General features: G+C 35.6%; 1 protein-coding gene across 7 annotated transcripts; it reads right to left on the reverse strand.

Moving 5' to 3' along the window:
- Positions 1-1,486: 1,486 nt before the first annotated feature.
- On the reverse strand, positions 1,487-19,814 carry LOC116025950 (helicase protein MOM1-like). 7 transcript variants are annotated; one of them, XM_031267359.1, is made up of 18 exons: positions 19,673-19,814; positions 19,468-19,575; positions 17,364-17,840; positions 16,510-16,867; positions 15,949-16,033; positions 13,791-13,933; positions 13,307-13,494; positions 13,031-13,161; positions 12,435-12,896; positions 11,516-11,686; positions 9,899-10,814; positions 9,570-9,790; positions 8,865-8,969; positions 5,439-7,121; positions 4,028-4,711; positions 3,691-3,916; positions 2,068-2,973; positions 1,487-1,929 (listed from the first exon to the last, which is right to left on the reverse strand). In XM_031267359.1, exons 3-18 carry the CDS (start codon positions 17,830-17,832, stop codon positions 1,856-1,858), a joined length of 6,822 nt encoding a protein of 2,273 aa, XP_031123219.1. In that variant the 5' UTR covers positions 17,833-17,840; positions 19,468-19,575; positions 19,673-19,814; the 3' UTR covers positions 1,487-1,855. The 7 variants fall into 7 exon arrangements, with proteins under 7 accessions (XP_031123219.1, XP_031123218.1, XP_031123215.1 ...); XM_031267358.1 differs by having other exon boundaries at positions 1,487-2,973; positions 11,516-11,656; XM_031267355.1 differs by having other exon boundaries at positions 1,487-2,973.
- Between the last annotated feature and the right edge of the window lie 4,446 nt (positions 19,815-24,260).

Below are 24,260 nucleotides of genomic sequence, written 5' to 3' on the forward strand. Positions count from 1 at the left end.
GCCAGAAATTGAGTTGCATTATTGTCTTTAGGAAAAACCCCACGCTTGTTTTGTGTCGGCAACAGAGAAATTGGAAACGGGTAAAGGAAAAAGGTGTCATCAATCCATCATGCACATAACTCTAACTGGTCATCTCATAAATTATTCTCATTTGTCATTTCATCAACTAATATAATTGTCTTTTCTTGTTATTTTTTTAAAAGGAAAAATATATTGAAATAAGGTTGGGTTGATTTTATTCTATTCACAATGACATGCACTTACAATCTCTATTCCCTTACTTTTATTATGTGACAATCATTGATAAGTTACATTCATTTTGTGCGCCCCAAATAAAATGTCTACATCAAAAGTTTAAATGAGGGAGTAAGTAAAATACTATGTGTATTCTTAACATTTACTCTCCATGCAAAATCTTGGGTAGACACTTACATTAGGACCCGCATGAAAAAATTAGCTTATCAGTTCTCGCCACATCTGAGAGTAAAATTTAAAAAGTGAGATTTGAGAATACATGTAGTAGAACTCAGTGAGTAAAGTTGAAAGTAGAATTAGGAAATCCAAGTAACATTTTCCATTCACAATCATAGTCATTATTTAACAAAGAGCCATAAATTTCTTCTCTTTTTTCCCCCCTTTTTTATACCTGAATCGGCGAATAGCACAAATTTTAATTTATTCATAACAAATTCATATCATAATCACGTGGGGAAATTTTAGAGCATCCATAGTGGTGATTTTTTTCATAATTTTTTATGGTGATAGTACTTACATGGAGGTGAGAAAAGAAAGAAAGAAAGGGCAAGAGTCCATAGTGGTGATTTTTTTCACAATTTTTTATGGTAATAGTACTTACATGGAGGTGAGAAAGGAAAAAAAGAGAGGGCAAGAGTTTTGTCTCCCAGCAAGCGCATTCCGTACTGCTAAGACTATTTTATTTTTCAATCAACTTTAGGCCCTGTTTGGTAAATAATAAACCTATCAGCCAATTTTGACTTATTTGACCACTATTAATTATTTGGTTAATAAGTTTTTTGTAACTCTAAAATGCTAAAATTCAAAAGGCTACTCAAAGCAGTCTTTTCAATTAGTTTTTTGAGAAAAGAAATTATACCAAACATCTATCAACTAACAGCTAATTTATCAAACATCTTTCTACAATCAGCTAATGTTATCAACAAATCATACCTTCTAACCCAAACAGTCAACCCAATCAGTTAACAACCATTTACCAAACAGTGCCTTAATGTTTCTTTTCCTCTTTTTTATCTTCCCTCCCGAATTTTCTTTCATAATCACACTATTTTCAATCAGTTACCGAAAAACTAAATGTCCTCATAACAACATCAAAAATATTTTATTGCATGGGACAAATCATTGTGTTTAGTGATAGGCTAAACAGCCTAAACTCTAAACAACCTATATATATATTATCGATTATTCAATGACCACTGTTTTTTAACATCCATAACTGACTAATAGCCAATTCACCAAATAACCAAAATTTTTTAAAAACTATATCAGCATTTTACTTTTCCGCTACTACATAAAGGAAAGGAATAGCGATTACTTAAATAGTTATAAACTAAAGAGAAAGCGATGGTATAAGAACGGTGAGAATATTAGAGCATTCACCGGTACTACGAAAGGATAGATTTTACATATACCTGCAGCACTTGATTCACCAAAAGAGAAAAGAAAAAAAGAATTGTAGAACTGTAGTTAGTCCACAGGGCATCTTCACACCGCAGGCAGGCTTTACCAAAAAAGCGCAGAACTCCATGTCATCAGCACGAGCACCAACCAGCGAGCCAAAACATTGCACTGAGAAGAGATCACGCTACAAATAAATAGGTCAATCATCATCAGACAGACAGACCACATCAGCAACAGCATTTGGTTCAGCTGCAGAGGTGCCGGCTGCATTGCCTGTTGTTCCAAAGTCAGATAGGTCTATTGAATCAAACGTAGCACAGATTTCTGGTAAAGGAGGTAAATAATTACTTGGCCTTGGCCAAGGTTGGCTATCAAGATCTCTGAGCAACAAAGCAGAAAGTGGACTATTACCAGTTGTCAAGACTCTATTGTTGGGTTCTGAGTTCTTATTTACAGTGGGTGGTTGTAGCTGTGGTGGTGCGGGTACTGGTACCTTCTGGTGTGAAAGATTGGAGGATACTATTTGTGGCTGCTGAGGTGCAACCAGGGGGAGGGAGGACGAAGATGTCTGATGTGGCGCTGCAACCCAAGGGCGATGAGGAGAAACCCAAGGGCGGGAGGATGAAGGCGTCTGATGTTGACTTGTAACCCCCCGAGGAACAGAGTGTGAGCGTATCTGCACTTGAGGTGCAACCCGGGGGAGGGAGGGTGAAGGTGTCAGGTGTTGAGGTGCAACATGGGTGAATGAAGATGAAGATGAAGATGAAGGCACGTTAGCAGCCACATTACAACCTGGCATAGCAGTCGGGAGAGGTGATGGACTGGCAGCAGAAACAGATGTAGGTCTGAATTGATGTAGGTGTGGTGCTGGGGCACGAATGTCTCCAGCTAATCGTAGATTTCCAGCAGAAGGGGATATATCATTGATGACCAGTGGTCTTGCAGGAACAGCAGATGGTGCCGCTGAACGAGGGATGGATTGTAAACTTGATAGAGGCTGGGAAGCAGCTGATGGGCTAGAAGAGGATACAGCAGCAGTGGGGATAGATCTTGACATGGGTGGAGGGCGATATTCCCTGGAAAGTTCTGTTGAATGATTAGCACCTTGTAAAGATTGGACAGAAGTCTGCTGCACGACCATAGGTTGGCCAGCTGAAGAAAAGCCAGCAATTGATTGTGGTGGCCTCATACTCATACAAGCTAGATTAGTAGTTTGCTGTCCGGCTGAAGATAAGCCAACAGGAGATCTCAATGTGGGCTGCTGCATTGATGCATGCTGTAGATAATGCTGCTGCTGCATATAACTGGAAGGTACAGCTGCAGAGAAATAGAACGTTCAGTTCTAATTTATGCCAAGATTAAACACAACCACAAGTATAATAATTAGACCTTCAGAAACCAAGACTGATGTTTGAACGTCTTTGAAAAAGGCAATGGCAAAGCCATATTAGAGTGTGTTTGGTATGGATTTTGGTGAAAGTATTTTGCATGTTTGGTAGTAGGGAGGAATTGGAATGATTACCAATATTGATGTTTGGTTATGTAATATGTATGATCCTATAATGGGATAAAAGTTTTAAAAATACAAAAACAAAAAATCAAGGCAATTGATCACTAATATAATGACATCCAAAGCACCAATATGCACACAAAAAAATCAAAACAAAAATCTAAAAGCACTAATCCGAACTTAAAAAATCAGATTACCAATAAGATCGAATGATACTCGTTTTTAATTAGGAAATGAAATCCATAGTTGTGTTCTAAAAAGTTTTCAACCAAACACTAACAATGATTTTGATTCCAATTCCGGGTGTGTAAACCCATGAACCAAACACACAATTAGTAATCCTAATAAACCATTTAGCCCACAGTACTTGTTCATACCAAAAAATCACAAACTTAACCTCTAACCTCCCTTTTAAATCCCATATAGAAAATTAAGTAAATTTATAGTTCAATACAGTTATGCTTAATCACTATTAAAGAAGCAACAAGCTTGCTGCTGCCTCAAACCAAATAGAAATACCATACCTTGCTGCATTTGTGGTAACACAGTGGGCCTGGGATCCAAGCACTTAGATCTGAAAGCTTCAGCCAATATCTTGTTCATAAGAACTTTGTTTTGATTCCCTTCAAGTTCATTCTTTCTCAGGAAAAAAGCATTCTCACCCTCCATAATTTTTGTCTCATATTTGTTGCGTATTCTCTCAATCATTTCCTTTATTTCCTTTTCACAATCAGATCTCTGCTGCAATTTCTGTTCAAAGATGAAATGAAGTGTTAAAATACAAAGCAGGGAAGAGATTCAGAGAATAAATACTGAGTTTCCTGGATAATCAGAGCAAAAAGAAGGAAAACTGGACATTACCCAATCTTCATGGGACTTTACTGCTTGTTCTATTTCTCTGTGTATCCTTTCCAATTCCTTTGAGAGAGGATTAACTAGCATACGGATAGGTGAATTCAAGGCAGGCATAAAATGTGCATGATGCATTCGCATGTCGTTAGGTCCCTGAATAGAGGTCAGATTCAAAGGTTGTAAAATTGCTTGATTAGGAAGTTCACTTGTGATCCTGACTTCATGGGGCAAAGTCTGAGTGTTCTCAGAAGAGCAATGCAGTTCACCACTAGGCTGGCAGTCAATTCTACTAACTGCTGAATCTGTTGGACTGCAATCAAGTGTCATATTAGGGAGATGAATTGAGGCATGCAGTTCCGAACTTACCCTGCCTTGAGAATCAGCATTGCACAAAGGTTCTGCTGCTGTCTCAACTTCAGCTAACTGGGGAGAAGTCTCAGAGGAATGAAAATCATTGCTCTCATGATTAGGAGACTCATATGCAACTTCATCAGGAGGAGGCTGATTGCCACCAGAAGGTAGTTGCTGTGGCTCACTATTTTCAATCAGTATGGCCTCACAATTTGACTCTGTAACCTGTCTGGCATCATCCACTCTAGGAGACCCAGCTTCAAATTCTGATAACTGCCCCTGATTGAATTGCAATTCATTAGATGCTAAATGCGGGGAGCACTGATCTTGAGGTACCTGATCCTGTCAGTCATCAACCAAAGATGAATTCAGAGACTGTTTTCTAAATAATCTAAATGAAGTGAAAGAGTCAACGAAAGCATATACAATTATGTGGGACATAGGCCTGCAGATCATACAAAGAAAATTTTATTTTTTTCCCCAAGGCTCCTCACCCAAGAGTTTATTAAAATATTGGAAAAAGTGTCAAATAGGCCACTGAACTTATCGCTTTTGTGCAATTAGGCCATTGAACTTAAAAAGTGTGCAATTCAACCATCAAACGAGTAAAATATGTGCAATTAGGACATTTTTTTAAAATTTTTTAATTCAATTTGAGTTAAAAACATTTCAATATTGACTCCCAACTAATATGGTAGAAGAAAATGTCACTTTTAATACGTATATGTTAGTAATATAATCGGATTTTACTAAAAAAAATTTGTAAAAATGGTTCAATTGCACACATTTTGCTTGTTTGATGGTTGAATTGCACACTTTTTAAGTTTAATGGCCCAATTGCACAAAAGCGATAAGTTCAGTGGCCTATTTGACACTTTTTCCTAAAATATTTCTTGGCACACATGCCAGAGGCAAACAACATTCATATGATAAAAACCATAAATTTTATTAGAGATGTAATAGCTAAATAGAGGAAAACTAAATATTATGGTAGAAGCAAACAGGGCAATAAAAAAGAATGGCAATAGATGTATATCAGAAAAATATACAATTACAAAAATCCACGTACTTGGGTTTGCAGTAATAGTCCATTATCATCTGAACAAGCACCGGCCTGTAAACTGGGCAAGGCCACTAACAATTGCTCTTGGGATGTTGAGTTTCCATCTATGGATTTGTGAGCTATAGCATTCTCATTTCCATCATTATTCAGGAAATCGGTATTATTAGCAGGTGTACAATTTTTTACCATTGTGGTAATACTTGCTCCTGCAGGATGCTCATGTCTCAGAACTCCATTATGGGCAATTCCGTGCACTTCTGATGGATGGTTGGGTATAACATCTTCAGTACGAGCACATTCATGCACTTCTATTGAAAATCCATTAGCATGCTCCCCCAGTGAGCTCTCATCAATAGTATGCTTTTCAGAAGTCAGTGGGACCACTGGAACAGTATCCTCACAATGATCATCAATATTACCCACTTCATTGGGCTGATTAAGACTAGATACTAATGCTTCTGCAGGGGATATAGTCACCATTGGCTTCTCAGAAACTGTAGCTGATGAGACATCTGTGGTAGTTGTGGGCACACTAGAAGGTGCCATGCTGCTCTCTGATTCATTCAAAATATTAATAGGCTCATTTGCTTCTAAATGACACTCAGATACAGAAGCAGCCCCTGGAGGATCATTGAAATCTGCATTATCTAGAATGTGGCCAATGTCATCTGCAGAAGCAACATTTGCAGGATTGCTATTATTGTTGTTATGATTATTGATGTCTACATTATCTTCAAGGTTGCCTATGTCATCTCTAGAAGCAACATTCGTAGGATTATCATTGACATCTGCAATATCTTGAAGGTTTCTAACATCATCCCTTGAATCAGATATCTCTCTATTGTCATCTTCAATATCTTGAAGGTTCCCATTGTCTTCCCTGGAATTGGATATACTATTATTATCGGTGTCTGCAATATCTTGGTCTCCAGTGCCATCTCTTGAATCAGATATATTATTACCAGCACTTTCTTGAAGGTATTCATCAACATCTCTGGAATCAGATGCATACAAATGCAGATTAGTATCTTCAGTACTGCACAGTTCAGCTTTAGAAACCCAAAAAGCAGTATTTTGAATTTCCTCATTTATTTCCTTATTATGCTTCTGCTCAAATTCTTTCATTTTTAAGTCCTTATGGCAGTTGAGTTCCTCTATTTCCCTTGAAAGCCGATTATTTAAGTTCTTGAGGTTGTTCTTTCCCAGAGGAGTCTCACAATATACAGCACGGACAATGGCAAACTGCACTCTGTAATGTTTCTTAATAGCCGCTCTCTTCTCCTCACAGTCTTTTTTGAAGTTCTCAATTTCCTCCTGTTGCTTTTCTTTAAGCCTTGACATCCTCATGTTACACTTGGATTGAACTTTCTTAATCATCTTTTCTGTTTCACTTTCAACCACTTTATCCTTTAAAGTTGTGGTCTGCTGTGCAACAACATTTTCTTTCGTAACATTCTCCATCCCTTTTGACAGTCCTCCTGTAACAAATATCAATGCTGGTTCAGAATGCCTTGAGGTGATTTCGTTTTTTTCCAAGTGCTGCAAAAATGCTTTCTTCAATGAACGCAGCTTCCGATATACATTAGTTGCCTCATCTTCAGTACATTCAAAACCCAGATGCTCTTTTGTTAACATAAGCATCTCATTCTCGTTAAGTTTTTGCTTTAAAAGTGAGGCTGCCACCCTACACTGAGAAATCACAGCACACAATCAAGTAAGAATAGTTGCAACATCACATACAGAGTTAAAAGCACTAAAAAGCAAAGTTCTGGTGTGATAAATGCATAGCCAGAAAGCCCAAATCTCTCCTTCATAGGTTGATTAGTTAACTGTGTAGAAGCGTGAGATCACATCTACAAATATACACAAATGTTAAACAAAAACTTCCTGAAAGGCTATGTCGAGATGTGAACAAAAAAGTCATTAACACAAAGACAGCTTTCCTTTGTGGGCTTATGTATACAGTTAATTTAATGCTTGGAATGGTAAGCTGCAATGAGAATTTTATAAAATTAGACTATCACCAAATTTATGAAAAAGTACGGCAAATATAGACCCCATTGTATTCCCATCCTTAAGAATACATAAAGGTATGATGCCAGTTCTGATGTATGAAAATATCATGATGAGATTGTCCAATGAGAGGCAAGGAGCCAACACTCACTGCAAAGGCAGAATTAATGAGAAAGGGATAGGCCAAGAACAATAGAGAGAAACGCACCATGTTTAAAAAAATAAAAATAGAAAATACAGTATTAAGAATTGCAGCAGTGAGTACTTTACCAATAAACTAGTGTCACACTACTAAAAAATCTAAGAAAGCTTAGCTAAACTACAAGGAAACAAAGTAATCAAACAATGACTTCTACAATCTCTAAACTTATATTCAGCATATATGGTTCATAAAAACAAGACATAGAAGAAGATCAACCCTATGTCTTCTTCATGGAGAAAGGTTGAACTGTCAACCATAGGAGCATCATGAAAAGGAGGAAAAGAGACAAGACTGTTTGGTGTACACTGCCTCATAAGAGTGAGGATAAAAATTACAGCTATTTGAAAATGAACTTCACAATCACCCCTCATGAAATGCAACTGATGCAAGAACTTGCAGAAAGACAGAGTGTGACTGAATAGAGGCTATAGTAAAGGCTATATCAGAAAAACCATGCATGCAGTAAAATATAACAATATTAGCCAAGCAAATTTTAGCAATTAGTAGGGAAAACATGCATTTCCTAATTTTCAAACATTAAGGATCAAAGACTCGACAAAATGTTCCCATTAGCAAACAAGAATCATATATAAATGTATACAACACATGAAACTAACAGTAAGGAAGATGTAGCTCTACAACATATGGAAAGCCCTTAAAATGGCATGTGGTTCCTTTGTGGCAATGAACAGCCTATTTTACTTTTTGTATAGTTAAAACTGATGATGAAAAATAATTATGGAATGTCTGCCTAAATATAGGAAACTGATTGTTGTAAATAATTAGTTATTAATACAGTAAGTTGAATAAAATTTATTAAATGTATACTTACTAGTATCAATGCTATTTCACATATAATTGAAATAAACTGAACTAGACAAACCATATACTAAAGTAGATATGTACCACACACATATATGTACATATATTTGTAGTACACACCTGAATCTATTAACAGCTCTTCAAATTCTTATTTTTCCATGTGAAAACCATTTCAATGTTAAAATTTAAATAGTTCATGAAATAATCTATACAAAGTAATTTCTAATAAAACAGATCTTAATCACTAGTCACTACTTGGAGAAATTAGACAGACATAAACGATACTTTAAAAAAAAACAATAATAACAAAATTATAAAAATAAAAAAAATAATAATAATAATAGTAAGAAGAAGAAGAAGAAGAAGAAAAACCAGGATAGCAAAGAGGTCCTAACCAGAGATATTTCTAATGCCTGTAAGAGTGTAGCTGGTTCCCTACTAACACGATGGTTCTCCATGATAAAATCTAAAAAAATTCCAACCACGTGTTTGATACCGTCCTGCATTAAAAAATGATATGATACAATTAGCGACTAAAGCAAACACAGCAAGATTGAACCCCCATGTGACTGAAAGCAACTTAATCAAGGCTGGAGCCATAAAACCACAGCAAAATTTTAATCCATAAAGGACTTTGTTCAATTCAATTGAAACAAACAAGGTATTTACCATAGCAATAGCTAAAACTGAATTGAATGACCAAACTACTTAGGAAAGAATCAGAACCTACAGCCAACTGAAGATACATATTTTCAACAAAAGCCAAGCAAAAGTGAAATAAAAAATCTAGTCTTATTGGTTTGCAGTGGTAACTATGCTCAAGAGCCTCAAACCATCAACACTTGCACCACTCCTTTCACTATGTAAGAACTGGTGAAATTTTTCAATTACATAAGCCATGTTTTCCATTTTGTGGCACGTAAACACCAAAAGTTTAAATGAATAAGACACAGGAACTTTCAATGTGGTTAGTTTTGGTTGTGGAAAGTGGAACATGCAATACACAATGTCGGATGAAATGACATCTGATGTATGGGTAGAAGTAGACACAGTATCAGTAGAGGTTCATAAACAATTGAATGAAAAGTCAAGACAGCTACCGAAAGTTTTAGCACTTCAAAAACTTTAGCCATCTCCGTTTTTAGATAGATGTGAAGGCTCTTCTGCTCATCAGGTAAGGCTACTCTCTCCACAGGTTCAACATTAACCTCATGTGACAGGCTGCATGAAGAATTAGAGGCATGGTCTCCAGTGTGTGCACTGTTTTGACAGGCAGTAGATGTTGGCAATGACTGATTAGCAGCTTTAATTGTAGAAGGACCTGCAATGACACAAAAATCAATAAAACAATAGTACATTCTTCTACAATGTTAGGCATCCAGCACAACAAGAAGATCGGTAGCAGGACTATCAGCAAAAGATTGTTTACCTTCATTCAAAGCAGCAGGTTGACTGCCTTCAGATACAGGCGAAGTGGAAATAGCATCCACACTACTGTTCACTGTCTTCCTACGTTTCTTTCCTGCATCATCATTGCTAACCTCTAGAGAACATGATGAGTCCTCAAAGTACTGGACTCTCTTTCTGTTTCTTGGGGTCGGCCCACTTATATGTCTCCATTGTGGATTTCTTCCCTCCAACAGCTTTTTCCAAAACACTTGAGGCTCTTCTCCACATGTATACTTAAATTTCTGCTCACCAAATAATGGAATATCCGTAATGCAAGGTCCCGAACTCTTAAGAACTTTGGAAATAACCGAATTATGAATATCATCAGTTTCACTATTTTGTGAAATTATGGCACAGAATTCCTTGACAACATCATTTAAAAGTAACTGTCCACATGATATATCCAAAGCTGATGCCTGGCTGTCACTGGCATGGTACTCATCTAATCTACTGAATAAATGTGATGCACCCCACATGAGAGTGTTCTTCACATTCCTGTTTAAACTTTGTAAGTTATCAGCATTAGGATTTTGCTTTGTAATCACAAGAGCTTGCTCCTCCACTGTATAACATGAATATAACCGGAAAACTCTAATTGGTTTAGACTGTGACACAAATGATAATTTTTGTAGAAGCCTCAAATCATTCTGTGGATTAGAATCACCATCATATATGATGACACCATCCACTGATGATAGTTTAATACTTGTATTACAAATACGCTTCTCTAATAGAAGTACAAACAAGCCACTTTCCTCCTTCCTGAACCTATTGAGAGCAGCTTGCCTCTTGGAAGTATTGAGACTAGTCTCAACACGTTCATAAGAATTGTCCCCAAATCTTCCTCGCAAAAAATCATCCAATATATTACCAAGTGTTGCTACAGGGCCAATAGACTGCCAAAATAAAACATTGTTTGAGGATTTAACAGGGCCAAATTGGAAAAATAAGCATGATGATTAACATGCACATTAGGTTGTACTGAAGCCAACACGGATGCACTCACATATACAACTGCATCTTCAGTTGCATAAAATTATATAACTAAGGTCATCAGGAGAGCACGTCATAATTAAAGGCAATCACCCTTTTAAATTAATAATGACAAAGAAACAACACATAGCTACTGAACTCCTAAAAATGATTTAAATGTAATAATTAATCAACACTCTCACTCTTCCAAAAGCATCCAGTGAAATCAGACAGGAGAGAGATTCAAGATACACCATTCAGTAGACCTCCAACATTAAATGACAAAAAAACTCCATTTCTTAGGAACGGCTAGTCTCCTGTGCTTCGTTTAGCTAAACTGCATTATAATGCATGGAATAGACTCAAAAATATAAATTAGTTCCCTGAACTAGGAACTTACTTGTATTTCACTTAAAGACTTCTGCATAAAATTTAATATACCCCAACAGAAAGATTTAATGATTCCAGCAAAACAAACAAGTTTTTTTTCTTTTTTTGGTTTTCTATTCTATTTTGTATGGACATGTAGGGATGCGAGGTTGGAGGGTAGACAATCTTTCCAGTGTCGCAAAGAAGCAATTAAAAAGAATAAGTTTGATATTAACAAAAACATACAAATGCATACCTGATAAAAGACAACTACTCTTAGATGTTGGCTTTTCATTTCTGAGAGCATCTTGTCAAGAAGATGCAATTTTCCACTTGCTTTTATTCCAACATCCAAAATCTCAGATGGTGACAGCCCCTTGTTTAAGGGAACCACGGTCTGATCCAAAATGTAGGGATGAATACAACACTGAGAAAACCACAAAATAATCACTTTGCAAATAGATGTGCCAGCACTTAAATTGAAAAAAGAATATTAAACTTAGATGATGCAAACTAAGGCCTGGTTTGCATGAACTTATTTGTAGCTTATATTGTAGCACTCAAGCTGATATGTTTTCTTTTAGGGCATTTAAATAGGCCCTTGCAAAGAATTTATAGCATTTGAAAAGCTGCTTTGTATTTATCTCCCTAAACTATTTCAAGAAGCTAAAAGCTGAAAATTTTTTAAAACCCAACTAAAAAACTTAAAAGGACACCCCCTTATTAAACTATTTTCACGTTTTGAGCTTATTGAAAATTGCAAATCTTATCACTGCTTATTTTAAGTTGTTTATCCAAACAGATTTAGATGTTGGCATCAGCCATAGCACCAAGTTATGGATTTCTAAGGTGGATGTTTGCAAGAATTAATTAAGTTCCAATAATAGATAAAAGCTATGGATTTGGCTCCAAGGTGGAGATAAATATTTAATTAGACTACCTAAGAATGTTCTTTTTAACTTTTTTTCAAAATCCAGGCTGTCCTTTGCTAAGTTTCACCAATGAAACAGTAAAAACTGCTCTCCTACACAAAAGGGTTGTACGCTAATACAATTATACAAGTATCAAAAGATGTGCAACCTTACATTCCTCAGCATCCACAAAGAAAAGTTGAAACCAATATCACGTCAAAGATAAAAATTGAATTTGATGCTCAAAGTGATTTTAGACCAAACCTTTCGAACAGCGAGAAGAACTTCATTGAGCACTCCAACAGGATCACTTTTTTTGGAGTGAGAGCATAGAGCATTGATATTTGCAAGTAGTGTATTACAGTACTGCTCAAGCTGCAAATTGGAAACTTGAACCGGAAGCCAGTACTCAATAAACTTGGAAAGCTCCAATCTATTATCTGATGCAGTAAGCTGTGAGAACATCATGTCCTGTTTTCCTTGACAAATCTCATACTCCCTAATGAGGCTCAGACCATGAGATGAACAAAGAAAATCAGCATTCTCCAGTTCCCATGTAGCACTCTCAACATCAAGGCCCTGCCACATCACAAGCCACTCACATTGGCAATCTAATTTATCTCCAGCATCAAGAATTTGTTCGCCACCATGCAGCTTGGAGAAATATAACAACCTTTTCTTCAATAAACATTGAGGCTTTGTCCATTCTGAATTCCACCTTAAACCCTGAATGAAGAAATAAAATTGTTGGTCTTTAGGTTATACAAAAACCAATGGAAAAGTAGAACCCTCTTAAAATGTTTAAATTCAAGGTGCAGGTTATGGTTAGTTGGTTACTAAATAAATAAATAATAACTGACCAGATCTTTATGTTTAAAGTCTTCAAGAATAGATGGCGCTTCAAAAACTAACTGTGCTTCAGGTAGCCAATGGTTGTGAACATGGGCAAGACCTTGATACTTGACAAGATACTGCTTCTGCCTTTGTGTTCCTAACATGAAGGAATAGAAGGCAGGAGCAAAAATACAACCATTAGGAAAGCAGAATACACTAAAACAATTTTAAAAAAGGTTATTACAAGTTCATATAACTTATGTTGCCAAATACAAAATGCAGGTCAGGCAAGCCTTTCGCACCTGATACCTCCTCCACCTCCCTAGAATCCCAAATTGACTCTATTCCTTTTGACACTGAGTGGATACCATATTTAATCTTCTTCTTCACACACCAGAGACAATGCCAAATGCCAGATGGAATATCATCTAAATTAGGACCCAAGCAAGAGAGGTGGTAACATCTCCTGCAACCTTCACCATAACAGAGCCTGAGAAGATTGTTAAAGCACAATTTTAAAAAGGTGGGTAGAAAAACAAATGAAATAGTGGGATATCATAAGAAAAGGCCCAAATCCTAATTAAACATTTCAATGAATGTTAGTATCTAAATGGATCAAAGGCAACTGATATAACAACAGCACTGTCATGGTAATGAGATGCATTATGACTCCATTGAAGTAGGCATATAAAGTAGAGCCACTTTTAGTTAAAAATTATATCCCTAACATGCCATTATTAACCCTTTGAAAATAACCTTACAGCAAAAACATAAGAGATTACCCACAGGCTCTTTCCACCTTGCTTGCATACAGCACAAACATTTGTGTGATTATCCACTTGAGAATCCATGTTAGCACCTTCAGATTGCCCAGCGCAATGTCTTTCAGCAGATCCCAATATAACAGTACTTTCAACACCCACTCTATCCTAATATGCAGACCATAAATAAGAAAAATATCAATTGAAAATAAACAACAGATACAATAAACTTAGTTCTAATCTGAATTTGACTTTTTATCTGAATAGGCAACTTATATTACAAATATTTCTTCGTCAAAATCTCAAAGTTTTAGTTCAACCTGATATGAAAGAGTAAAATAACTAGAGATGAAAGACTAGCAGGTAATCTCCACCTACAAATTGAAACCTAGATGTTACATACATATCACATGAGCCATAGGACTTTTTAGAATGGTGTGCCATGATTTGGACGTTTAGAATGTTAGGTTTAGGCATGTATACATATGTGGCAGTGTATGTAGTTCAACTAAGGAAGTAAAATTAATATTTGTCTAGAAATCTCTCCCTCCCCTTTTCTAACATGGTATCAGAGCCCAGTGGGCATTGATCTAGGCAAGGAGTCGCCACCGCTGGAGGAAGCGGAGCCGTCACGTGCTGCCACGCGCCGCCGCTGACCGGAGCTCCGGCGCGTGGGGGCGCGTGAGGCCTTTTCCGACCACCTCTCCGGTCGAAGTTTGTTCCAGTAGGCTCGCCTCTGAAATCCTAGTAGATCTGGCTGTAGGAAGCTTTGTCTCTCTCCCTGTACTCTCTCAAATCTGCCCCTGCCATGTCTTCTTCTCTATTAGATCCATAAAACCCATTTCTTCAAATCCCAATCCACCCATCTGTAAAATGGTCGTCCCTGACCTCAATCTTTTCGGGCGAAGGCAGCTGTGGCAAGCAGTGATGGCCGACGAAGCTTCCCGGCAGTGGTTGGTGATGACCGTCGGTTGCTGTATACGGAGGAGGTAACTCTGGCAGCAGTGGTGGTGGTAACTACATCTGCAGAAGATCTCACTGGAGCACATGGACACTGCAGCAGTAAGGATGAAGGGTTTTATTTCTTGTTTTGTTTAGGTTTATTTTGTGGGCTGGTGTATTAAGAAGGCTTTGTTTTGGGTTCAGTTTAATATGTTGGGCTTGACAATTAGTTTTATGTTATTTGTGTTGATTGTTATAATTTGTGGGCTTGTTAAGTGTAATTTATGTGTTGTCTAGGCTATAATTATTATGGGTCATGGGATTTAGTCTCATATTTGGAGCTATGTTAGGATATAAGTTGAGTCAGTGCAGCTTGTTCAATCTGAGGAAACAGGGGTGCTGCAGTGATGGACAGCACGGTTGTAAGGAGGGGTGCGGACCTGGCATATGCCTGTGGCATTACGGAATGTCGGCATATGAAGAAGAATGGTTCTGGATGAACCAGGTATGCCCGTGACATTATGAAATGTCGGCAGATGAAGAAGAATGGTTCGGTATGAACCAGGTATGCCCGTGGCATTATGGAATGCCAACGGATGAAGAAGAATGGTTCGGGATGAACCAGGTATGCCAGAATGAACAAGTGATTCGAGACTTGGGTATTGGTGTCAAAGGTTATGACTCTAGATGTAATGTCCTATGGCTCATGGCTCATGTGATATGTATGTAACAAATTGGGCATGATTAACATCTATGCTCCAACTTGAGGGGGAGTGTTAGAAGTCTAAATGGTCATTTGGACGTTTAGAATGTTGTGCCATGATTTGGACGTTTAGAATGTTAGGTTTATATACATGTGTGTGTGTGTGTTTGTGTGTGTGTAGTAGTGTATGTAGTTCATGAATGAAGTAAGATATTATCTGTCTTTCTAACAGGTCATCTCGACCACACTAGACTAGACCAGCAAATAAAAACCATGTCTCGGAACAGATCAACTAAGAACTTCAAATTTTCAAACTTAAAAATAACAAAAATTCTCCATTTATCATAAGGTTTTATAACCATTATTGTAGACATTGAACATAAAGAAATTCCTACATGTGGTGACCCCATAAGCTGCTTCTACTGGTATTGATCTGAGAATGCTAGTAGTCAGTTCAGTGGGTTTAAATTGAACTAATAATACTTAAGTAGATAATCATTTTTCATATTGTAAACATCAGCTGGCACCATAAACCTACCTTATGATTAGCTTTGTTACCAAAATCCATCTTTGGCATTGCAACACATGTGCAGAGATCTACTTTTGGAGAATCATGATCCAGCCTGCAAGTCAGGAAGAAAGATGAGAAACAACAAGCCATTTTGAAAGTCTAGCAACAAAATCAAAAAATTCTAAAAATCAAACATCAATAAGCAAGACCATACGAAGGTGAATAAAAACTTTTAAAACTTCACCGAAGTCATCAAAAACAAGGAGAAAAATGTCTTCCATTTTAAATTGGCCTCAATCATTTTTCCTTTCTGATTTTCCGACTGCTCCAGTTGTTTTTTATTCCACCATTTTAGGTAAAGGAGGGAGCGTTCACAATATAAACAGTTATTTTGACAAGTGTATTAAATGCTAATAAATCTAAACACTGTATACTGGCACACTCCCAGATTAAAAACATACCTATCCACACTTCTAAATGTAGCTAATGATGACAAGCCTAGAACTCTTTTAAGGAAAATTGCATAATTTGCTATAATACAAATTATACTACCAAGTCTACAATCCATACTGAAATATAGAGAAGTACCTTTTCCGTTTCAAACATACACCACAAGACCCAGTAAAGCTATGTTTATCATGCTCCGCCAATGTTGACTGAGTGGTCATATAAACTAATCCACACACAATTTGGCGATCAGCTGCTTTTCTTTGAATGCTATGCTCTCCATTTTGTGAATTAAATCCACCACTTGTAGGAGCAGAGCCTATCAAATCTGGGAGATTCTTTGTTGCAGTAGAACACCCCTCTGGCAGATTTCCTGTATTTAAACCCTCTGAACTAGAGAGTGAATCTACTTCATCAGCTTGTGCAGCATGGTCCGCAACAAGCTTGGAGTCACTAATAAGTCTAGGAGACTCATTTGCTAGTGAAACCTCATCGATTGCTACTTGGAAGAAACAAAGAATTTTACATCAGCATTAAAAAAATCCAGTATAGCATAAAAGAACAACAACTATAAAATCTATGGGCATCTTATTTTTAATCTTTTTGGCCTAAAGGTGATCATGCACTCTCCCCTTCCCAGATTATATATATATATAGACTCATGATCAAATGAGTCCACCCTTTCCCATGAGTCTGTGTGGACAGATCTAGGCCATTGAATGCTTGAGATCACTGTGCACTTCACTTGCACAGTTGGCGAAATCTAAATCATTGATCTCAGCATTCAATGGTCCACATATGTCCACACGGACTCATGGGAAAGGGTGGACTCACCTGTACAATGGCCTATATATATATATATATATAAAGATATAAAAAAGGAAGAGTGAACTAAAAACAAAATAACATCAGCAGCTTCAAAACAAACAAAAGGAAGCAAAAAATGTATCTACAAGGCTTGGAGGAGAGGGTCAACAGGATAGTGACTCGTATACCTGGTATAGCATCTCTTCTTCGTTGCATTTTGAACATTGATTTAAAACTGCGCCCATCAATGCGCTTTCTTTTTAGGCATATATTCTGGTTACCACTAGTGCTAACTTTCTCAGATTCCATTGTGACCTGCTTCACACTCTTCTCTTTTTTTGTGGCAGACAAATTCAACTCTTCCTTAGATAGTTTTGACACCAAAGAACAGGATAGAATATGGCTTTTATCTCTATCAGGGGTCCTTAAAGGACTAAGAGTGTTCGGTTTCTCAGGTCTCCTAGACTTTATCTGTGTACAAGGTGTAGGTGGAGGCTGCTTCTCAAGCAGTTTAGACTTTGAAGTCCTTGATGGGATTTCCTGAGCAGACTTTCTTAAACCTAGGTGATCCATCTTTCCCATGCCTGAACTGGATGATCCATTCCCATTAGCCTTGTCAACATTAATTTTCTTCCCCGAACGTGTCTTATGAACCATCTGTATGGCTGAAATCAAACAAAAAGGTCAAAAGTTCTCAACCTATATTATCAAATGGAAGGCAATAGAGAAGCTTTTAATCGCAAAGTTTGCCTCCATAAGCATAGTTAGAGCAACAGCATCAGTTGGGGTTTTTTGTAGGTTTTTTCAGAGCCAACAAGGAAAGAGAAAATGGGAGAGAGAGAGAGAGAGAGAGAAAAGGCAATAAAAAACAAAAACAAAAACAAAAAGGGAAAAGGCACTGCGACGCGCCCAGCTAGAATGTGTGCTGGGCACGGCGCAGTGCTTTTCACGCACAACCTTTCTCCCATTTTCCCAACCAATGGGGGTCCCACAAAGAACCTCAATTTGCAGGAGAAAAATATCCAAAAAAAAACAAAAAAAAAAAAAAAAAAAAAANAAAAAAAAAAAAAAAAAAAAAAAAAAAAAAAACCCTCCCCATTTGTTCAAAAACCCATCCCAAGTTTTTTCTTCTGAAAAAACTTCTCCAAAATACACAAATGGGGTTGCTCTTAAACAGAGGTTAACATGTGCATAGTTAAAAAGGCTTAAAAGTCCAACATTTTGATCCACATGATAAACTTGAATATAAAATTGCACATTATCTATAAATTTATATACATTATCTTTTGACAGAAAACACTGAAAATTCCAGTGCCCCTAAACACAATATTGCTCATGCTGGTATTGAGTTTCAGGAATTAAACAGTTGTTCCGTTAAACAATGTAAAATTCCAGTCAAAAGGGGAAAAATTTTAGTGCACATTTAGTAACTATGAAAATTCTCCAGTTTTTAAGGAAAAGAGAGTTTCTAATCTTCTATGTTTGAATGAACTATTCTCTAAATTAGATTATTAAAAAATGTAATATTGTTTTCCAACCTAATAAATAAATGAATTTGGCAAACACTGCAAAGGTATTTTCAACATTTTTCAAATACAAAAGCATACATCACGAGAAGTCTTAGAGAATGATCACCATCACCACTATCTTTCAACCCCTATCAACCTACCCACTCCAATTGTTACTTCACCCCCATCAGCCAACCTACCACTTATACCGACCATTACTTACTTCGACTAGTAACTACCTATCTACCTACTTGCCCTCAATCCCCACCTTCCTAATCACTTCCACATATCTACCTACCGATCCTCCATGGCTCCATCCCCACCTACCTTCACCACACCGATGCCTAATTAATTTGACCACCGCCGCCTATCTACCTACCTATTCTCCATCTCCACCAAAACCTAAGTACATTGCTGCCACCGTTACTGTTCCCTCATCTCCGCCTACCTACACCACCACCTATTCCCCATCTCCACCAACATCAAAGTTCTTTGCCCCCGCGGCTGCCACTTACTTCCACCACAGTTACTTACCGTTCCCTCCTCACCGCCGCTACAAAGCCACCACAACTCACTAGAATTGTAACTTACCACTCTGCATGGCCATTTTAATATAAAGAAAGTAATAGAATTTCAAGAAACTAAAACCCTCATAGTATTCTGCATAAAGTAGCATAAACGCATCATATCATATCATGAACCATTAAAAACTGCTTTTCTCCGCTATGCATGACCTCGATCATAACAGCAGCATTGCTGAGACACAGTGGAAAAAGTGGATTACCTTATAGTCCAAAGCGAGAACCCTTAGGTTCTCATAAGTGTGCGATTTCGATTCCGTTCGACGAACAACGCGATTATCCACGAAATACCGCTTCTGAGTTTCAGAACCCTAATTTCATCCAGGGAATTTATTTGCAAATGTAGATATACAAATGAAGAAAAACGAAAAAAAAAAAACAAAAAAAAAAAACAGAAAAACTATAAACCTGCGGTGGCAAAGTACCACTAGGAGTATGGCGTCTGCCGGCTGGATTCCTGGAACGTAAAGGGCAGGGCAGTGAGGCTGAGGCGGTGAGATTTTCAGAATTCCGGATTTCCCCCCATGTAAAGCTCTTCAATGTGCGTCCAGGACTAGGAGACAAACTATATAAGGCCCCCCATACATGAAATAGTGAATTTTTAAATTGTGTAAATGTGTAATAATGGGAGGTGACGTTTGCTTGGTGAATTTTGTTTTGTTTTTTTTCCAATTTTTCCTCTTATTTTCTACTCTTGATGTTTATCCATCTTTTTTCCTTTCCTCCAATCAAATTTAAACACGAGTGAGAGTAAAAGTTGTGAGTAAGTTTTTGGAAGTATATGAAGTTTTTTTTGAATACTCTTGTAATTTTTTTTTTACAATGTAGTATTTGTTTTATATTTTGATTATTTTGTTAATCATTTTCAGGTGTTATTACACTAAATAGTAGTTGACGAATTTTGATATATATTATTATATTTATTTGTCAATCTTTGCTATCCAATTATCGGATTTAAAATTTTTAGCAACTATAAAAGTTAATATCTTTTCTTTGGTTCCTTTTTGAACAATGAAATTGAAAATGAGAAAAATAAATAAATAAAAAGTCATTGTTAATGTATTTAATACAGAACATTACACCATATTTGGTTCACGAAATAAATTGTAAGTAAATAGAAATGCTATTTCATAAGGAATGAAATAAGTAAGGAATATAACAATAGTTGTATTATATTGTTTAATTGGTTCGTAGTAAGTAGGGATGAGACAATTTTTTGAACCGTTCGAAACATTCAATTTTCAGTTGGTTTCGGCTATTAGATTTTAAAAGTTTTTAATTTTTTATTTTTTTTCCTTTTTTATCATTGGTTTCAACCGAAAAACCAACATGCAATATAATGCTTTGTTTGTTCCGTGTGCATGTATATATTTTGCAAGCTCTTCTATTTATAATTTTAAATCTTTGTTTTTATAGTTCAATGTGCATGCACGTCAGTGTATGTAGTATTGTGTATATATAAGAATACACACACACATAACGCCTTTTTATCTATGGCATATATACACATTAATACACATACACACATGATTTGTGGAGTTAATATGTATCGTTGATTATATATACCATTAGTTATCGTTTAATAATAATAATAACAACAACAATAACAACCAAAAACAACAACAGCAACAACAATAATAATATTAATAATAAATCATTTTATATGTTTGAACTTTGAGAATGTATAGATTTGGACTATTGCATTATGAAATTTGTAGTTTTTAAGTATTAAATATAAAATATTTTTTTTGTTTTTCACAAATGTGACTCCCTACGAGTTGCACGTTGTTGTTGGGTGTAGGAAAGTGGCAAAACAATTGTCCGCTATTTCATGTTTTATTTTTTATTAAAAAATAAACTATAAAGTATATATCTATGCATATTGTTGGCTGTCTCACCACACTACGCCTAACGGGTTGCGTGCTATGCACGTGTCAACATTTGCAACTTTTTTTTTTTGTACTTTTTATGCTCATTATTGTACATTTGAACCACTATGAGTGCTAAATGCTAATGTTAAGTTAATTACAATAATTTTTTTAAAAAAAATATTAGTATGGCATAAATGTCAATAAATATTATTCACATTTGGACAAAAAAAAAAAAAGAAAGAATAATCAAATAACTCACTTGCCCAAGTTTTAACATATTTGGTCACCTACCCAAGGATTGAATTCTATGAGATTTAGTTAAATCATAATTCTTGCATGGTGTTGCTAATATGTAGTTAGGGTCATAGTTTGTGTTAACATTTAGCTTAATTCTTTTTTTTTTCTTCATATTGTTATTACATAAATAAAAAGGTATAAGATATTACCCTGGTATAACATGCCAATCTTTTTATGCAAACTATTTGTAGCTCTATATAATCCTCTATATTTGATCGATAACACTTTATCCAATATTTCACTATTCTATATATATATCTATTTTGTTACAACTTCATAGATTCACAATCAAACTGGTAACATGACATATCAAAACTATTTTAATAATATTTAAAAATAAATAATCATGATTATTCTTAAATTTCTTGTAAGGCGTCAACAACACTAAACAATATCATGACTACCCAATTGATAATGAAGTGAGATTACACTAAACATTTCTAGAAACACTTATTTTACCTTATAATTATAGTGAGCACGGTCTAATTATTGTATTCAATCATAATATGAAGTCAATCTTCAATTCATTAAACTTTTACATAGATTTTCATAATAAAATTTTTGAATGCCATAGAACATCCTTGTTATCTCAAAGTGGTGAATCATTTAGTAAAAACATACATCTTTGTATGAAATTATATTAGACTTGTCAAGTTTATTTATAATTGATGGGTGAAAAGTGACATTTTAAAAATAGTAATGGTGTAGTTATTATAACAATTAATTGCGTTCATTATGACACTATGAGTGCTAACATTACAACCGTTATAGTCATTAAAAATATTTATTATGACATAAATGTCAATAAATATTATTTACTTTTAGTTGGGAGGTTAAAAAAAGCAACAATAAAAGTACTTAATTGTCCAAGCTTTAACGTCTTCGGTCACTTACTTAAGTGATTGAATTACACAAGATTTAGCTAAATCGGTATTATTGTAAGTCTTTTATTAAAATTGCACATGTCTCCATATGGAATTGTACTAGAGTTGTGAAGTATCTAACTACCCTATAAGAGACAATGCAGGTTATGCACCTGAATTATGTCATTATTTTTTTAAACTTGTTACGTTGTACATTATGCTCAAAATATTGAGCTTTAATAATTTTCAGACTAAACTGGCATTACATCGTTAAATATTCCGTTAGTTAAGTATTAATTGTTAAATCAATTACATAATTGCATTTTCCTTTAATGCATTGCTTAATAGAAATAATTCACCTACTTATTAAGTATTATATTAAACCAAAAAATATGTTTTATTATGAAGTATCATTTGCATATATACCAATTATAATACATAACTAACACACACAAATAAACATGAACAAAATTATCAAATTGATCACATATAAATAAATCATTTACAATATTTAACTATACAAACATCTCTCTATTATAAATACATACAGATAGAAATATAACATAGATTCTATGACTTGTGTCATTTATTTATTTATATTATTGTTTTTTAAAATAATTGAATATAATCATAATTGATGGATAATACACTAGGCATGGCCCACATGGACTGGTCTAAGAGAATAACTGGATCACGAAAGCCCAAGAAAGAAACCCAGTACAGAGCTATCCAAGAATACGATACGGATTAATAGACTTAGTATTTGTATTATTAATAGGATTAGGGCTTATTAGTTATAATGTAACATGAACTTCCAATATGAGGCGGTCCAGGATTCCTATTCCTTGTAGGGCTCTAGGCCCAAAAATATGTATAAATAGACCCTCCATTCATGGAGAATGGAGGAAGGGAGGCAATTCTGAGGAATACAATATCTATATTCTCTCGTTATATTTTCCTACTCCTATATTTTCGCTATTCCAACAGGTAGTGTTGTCTGCCTTTGACTACCCAAAAGTCATAAAACCAACAATAATTTTAGTATTGACACTCACTCTCGCACATCCATCGTATAAAGCCTAGTGTATACTTATAATTGATTGATGAAAGCATCAATTTTTTGGGTGGGTAGGGAAACTCACAACTATTACCCGCGAGTGTGCACCCCGCAAGTGTGTAAAAGCTTGCAAACCACACAAGAGAGGTAAACTGCATTAGAAATACCATGTGCAACGGGTTCGACCAAGAGGGTGTTGACAATAATCAAACTTGTGACCTTTAGGTACAATAATCATGCTATACCCACTTGGACACCCATTTATGGGCAAAAATGTCATTTTCTTAAAATTAAGAATTGATGTAATTATTATAACAATTAATTATGCTTATTATGCGTGCTAACGTTACAACAATTACAATCATTAAGGGCACATTTAGTTCAAATTTTAGAATCAAGTACTTGGTATGTAATGGCCGGTGATGTATTCAAGTATACGAAGTCTCTTTGTTTGGTAATAAATAAAAATTAAAATAAAAAAAATTATATATATATATTTATTGAGGATCATATGAGAACTCATTCTCACATGAGAATTATGGATTAATTTGGATTTTTGATCTCAATGTTGTCTATGGTCATTATTTGTTTTTTTTTTTTGCTTTTTATTTGTTGGACTTTATTTATTTACAATATTTATAGATGGGTGAATTAGTAATTTTTTATGCATTAAGAATCCTGATATTATTATTTTTGGATGTTATGCATAATTTTAGGATGTATATTTTTTGTGGGATTGTTTTTTTGTAAGCTTGTGTAATTCCAATTCCATACGTGTTCACTTCATATTCAATCAGTGTGTACTCTAGTATAGATTTGTGTGCATCTTGGGACTAAGGTATGCGGTATGTGTGCATTGCATTGTAGTATGCGCATTCCATAGTTGTGTGTGCGCTTTTACTTCAGTG

This window comes from Ipomoea triloba, chromosome 7, assembly GCF_003576645.1.
Source record: "Ipomoea triloba cultivar NCNSP0323 chromosome 7, ASM357664v1".
In the NCBI taxonomy this organism is placed as follows: Eukaryota; Viridiplantae; Streptophyta; class Magnoliopsida; order Solanales; family Convolvulaceae; genus Ipomoea; species Ipomoea triloba.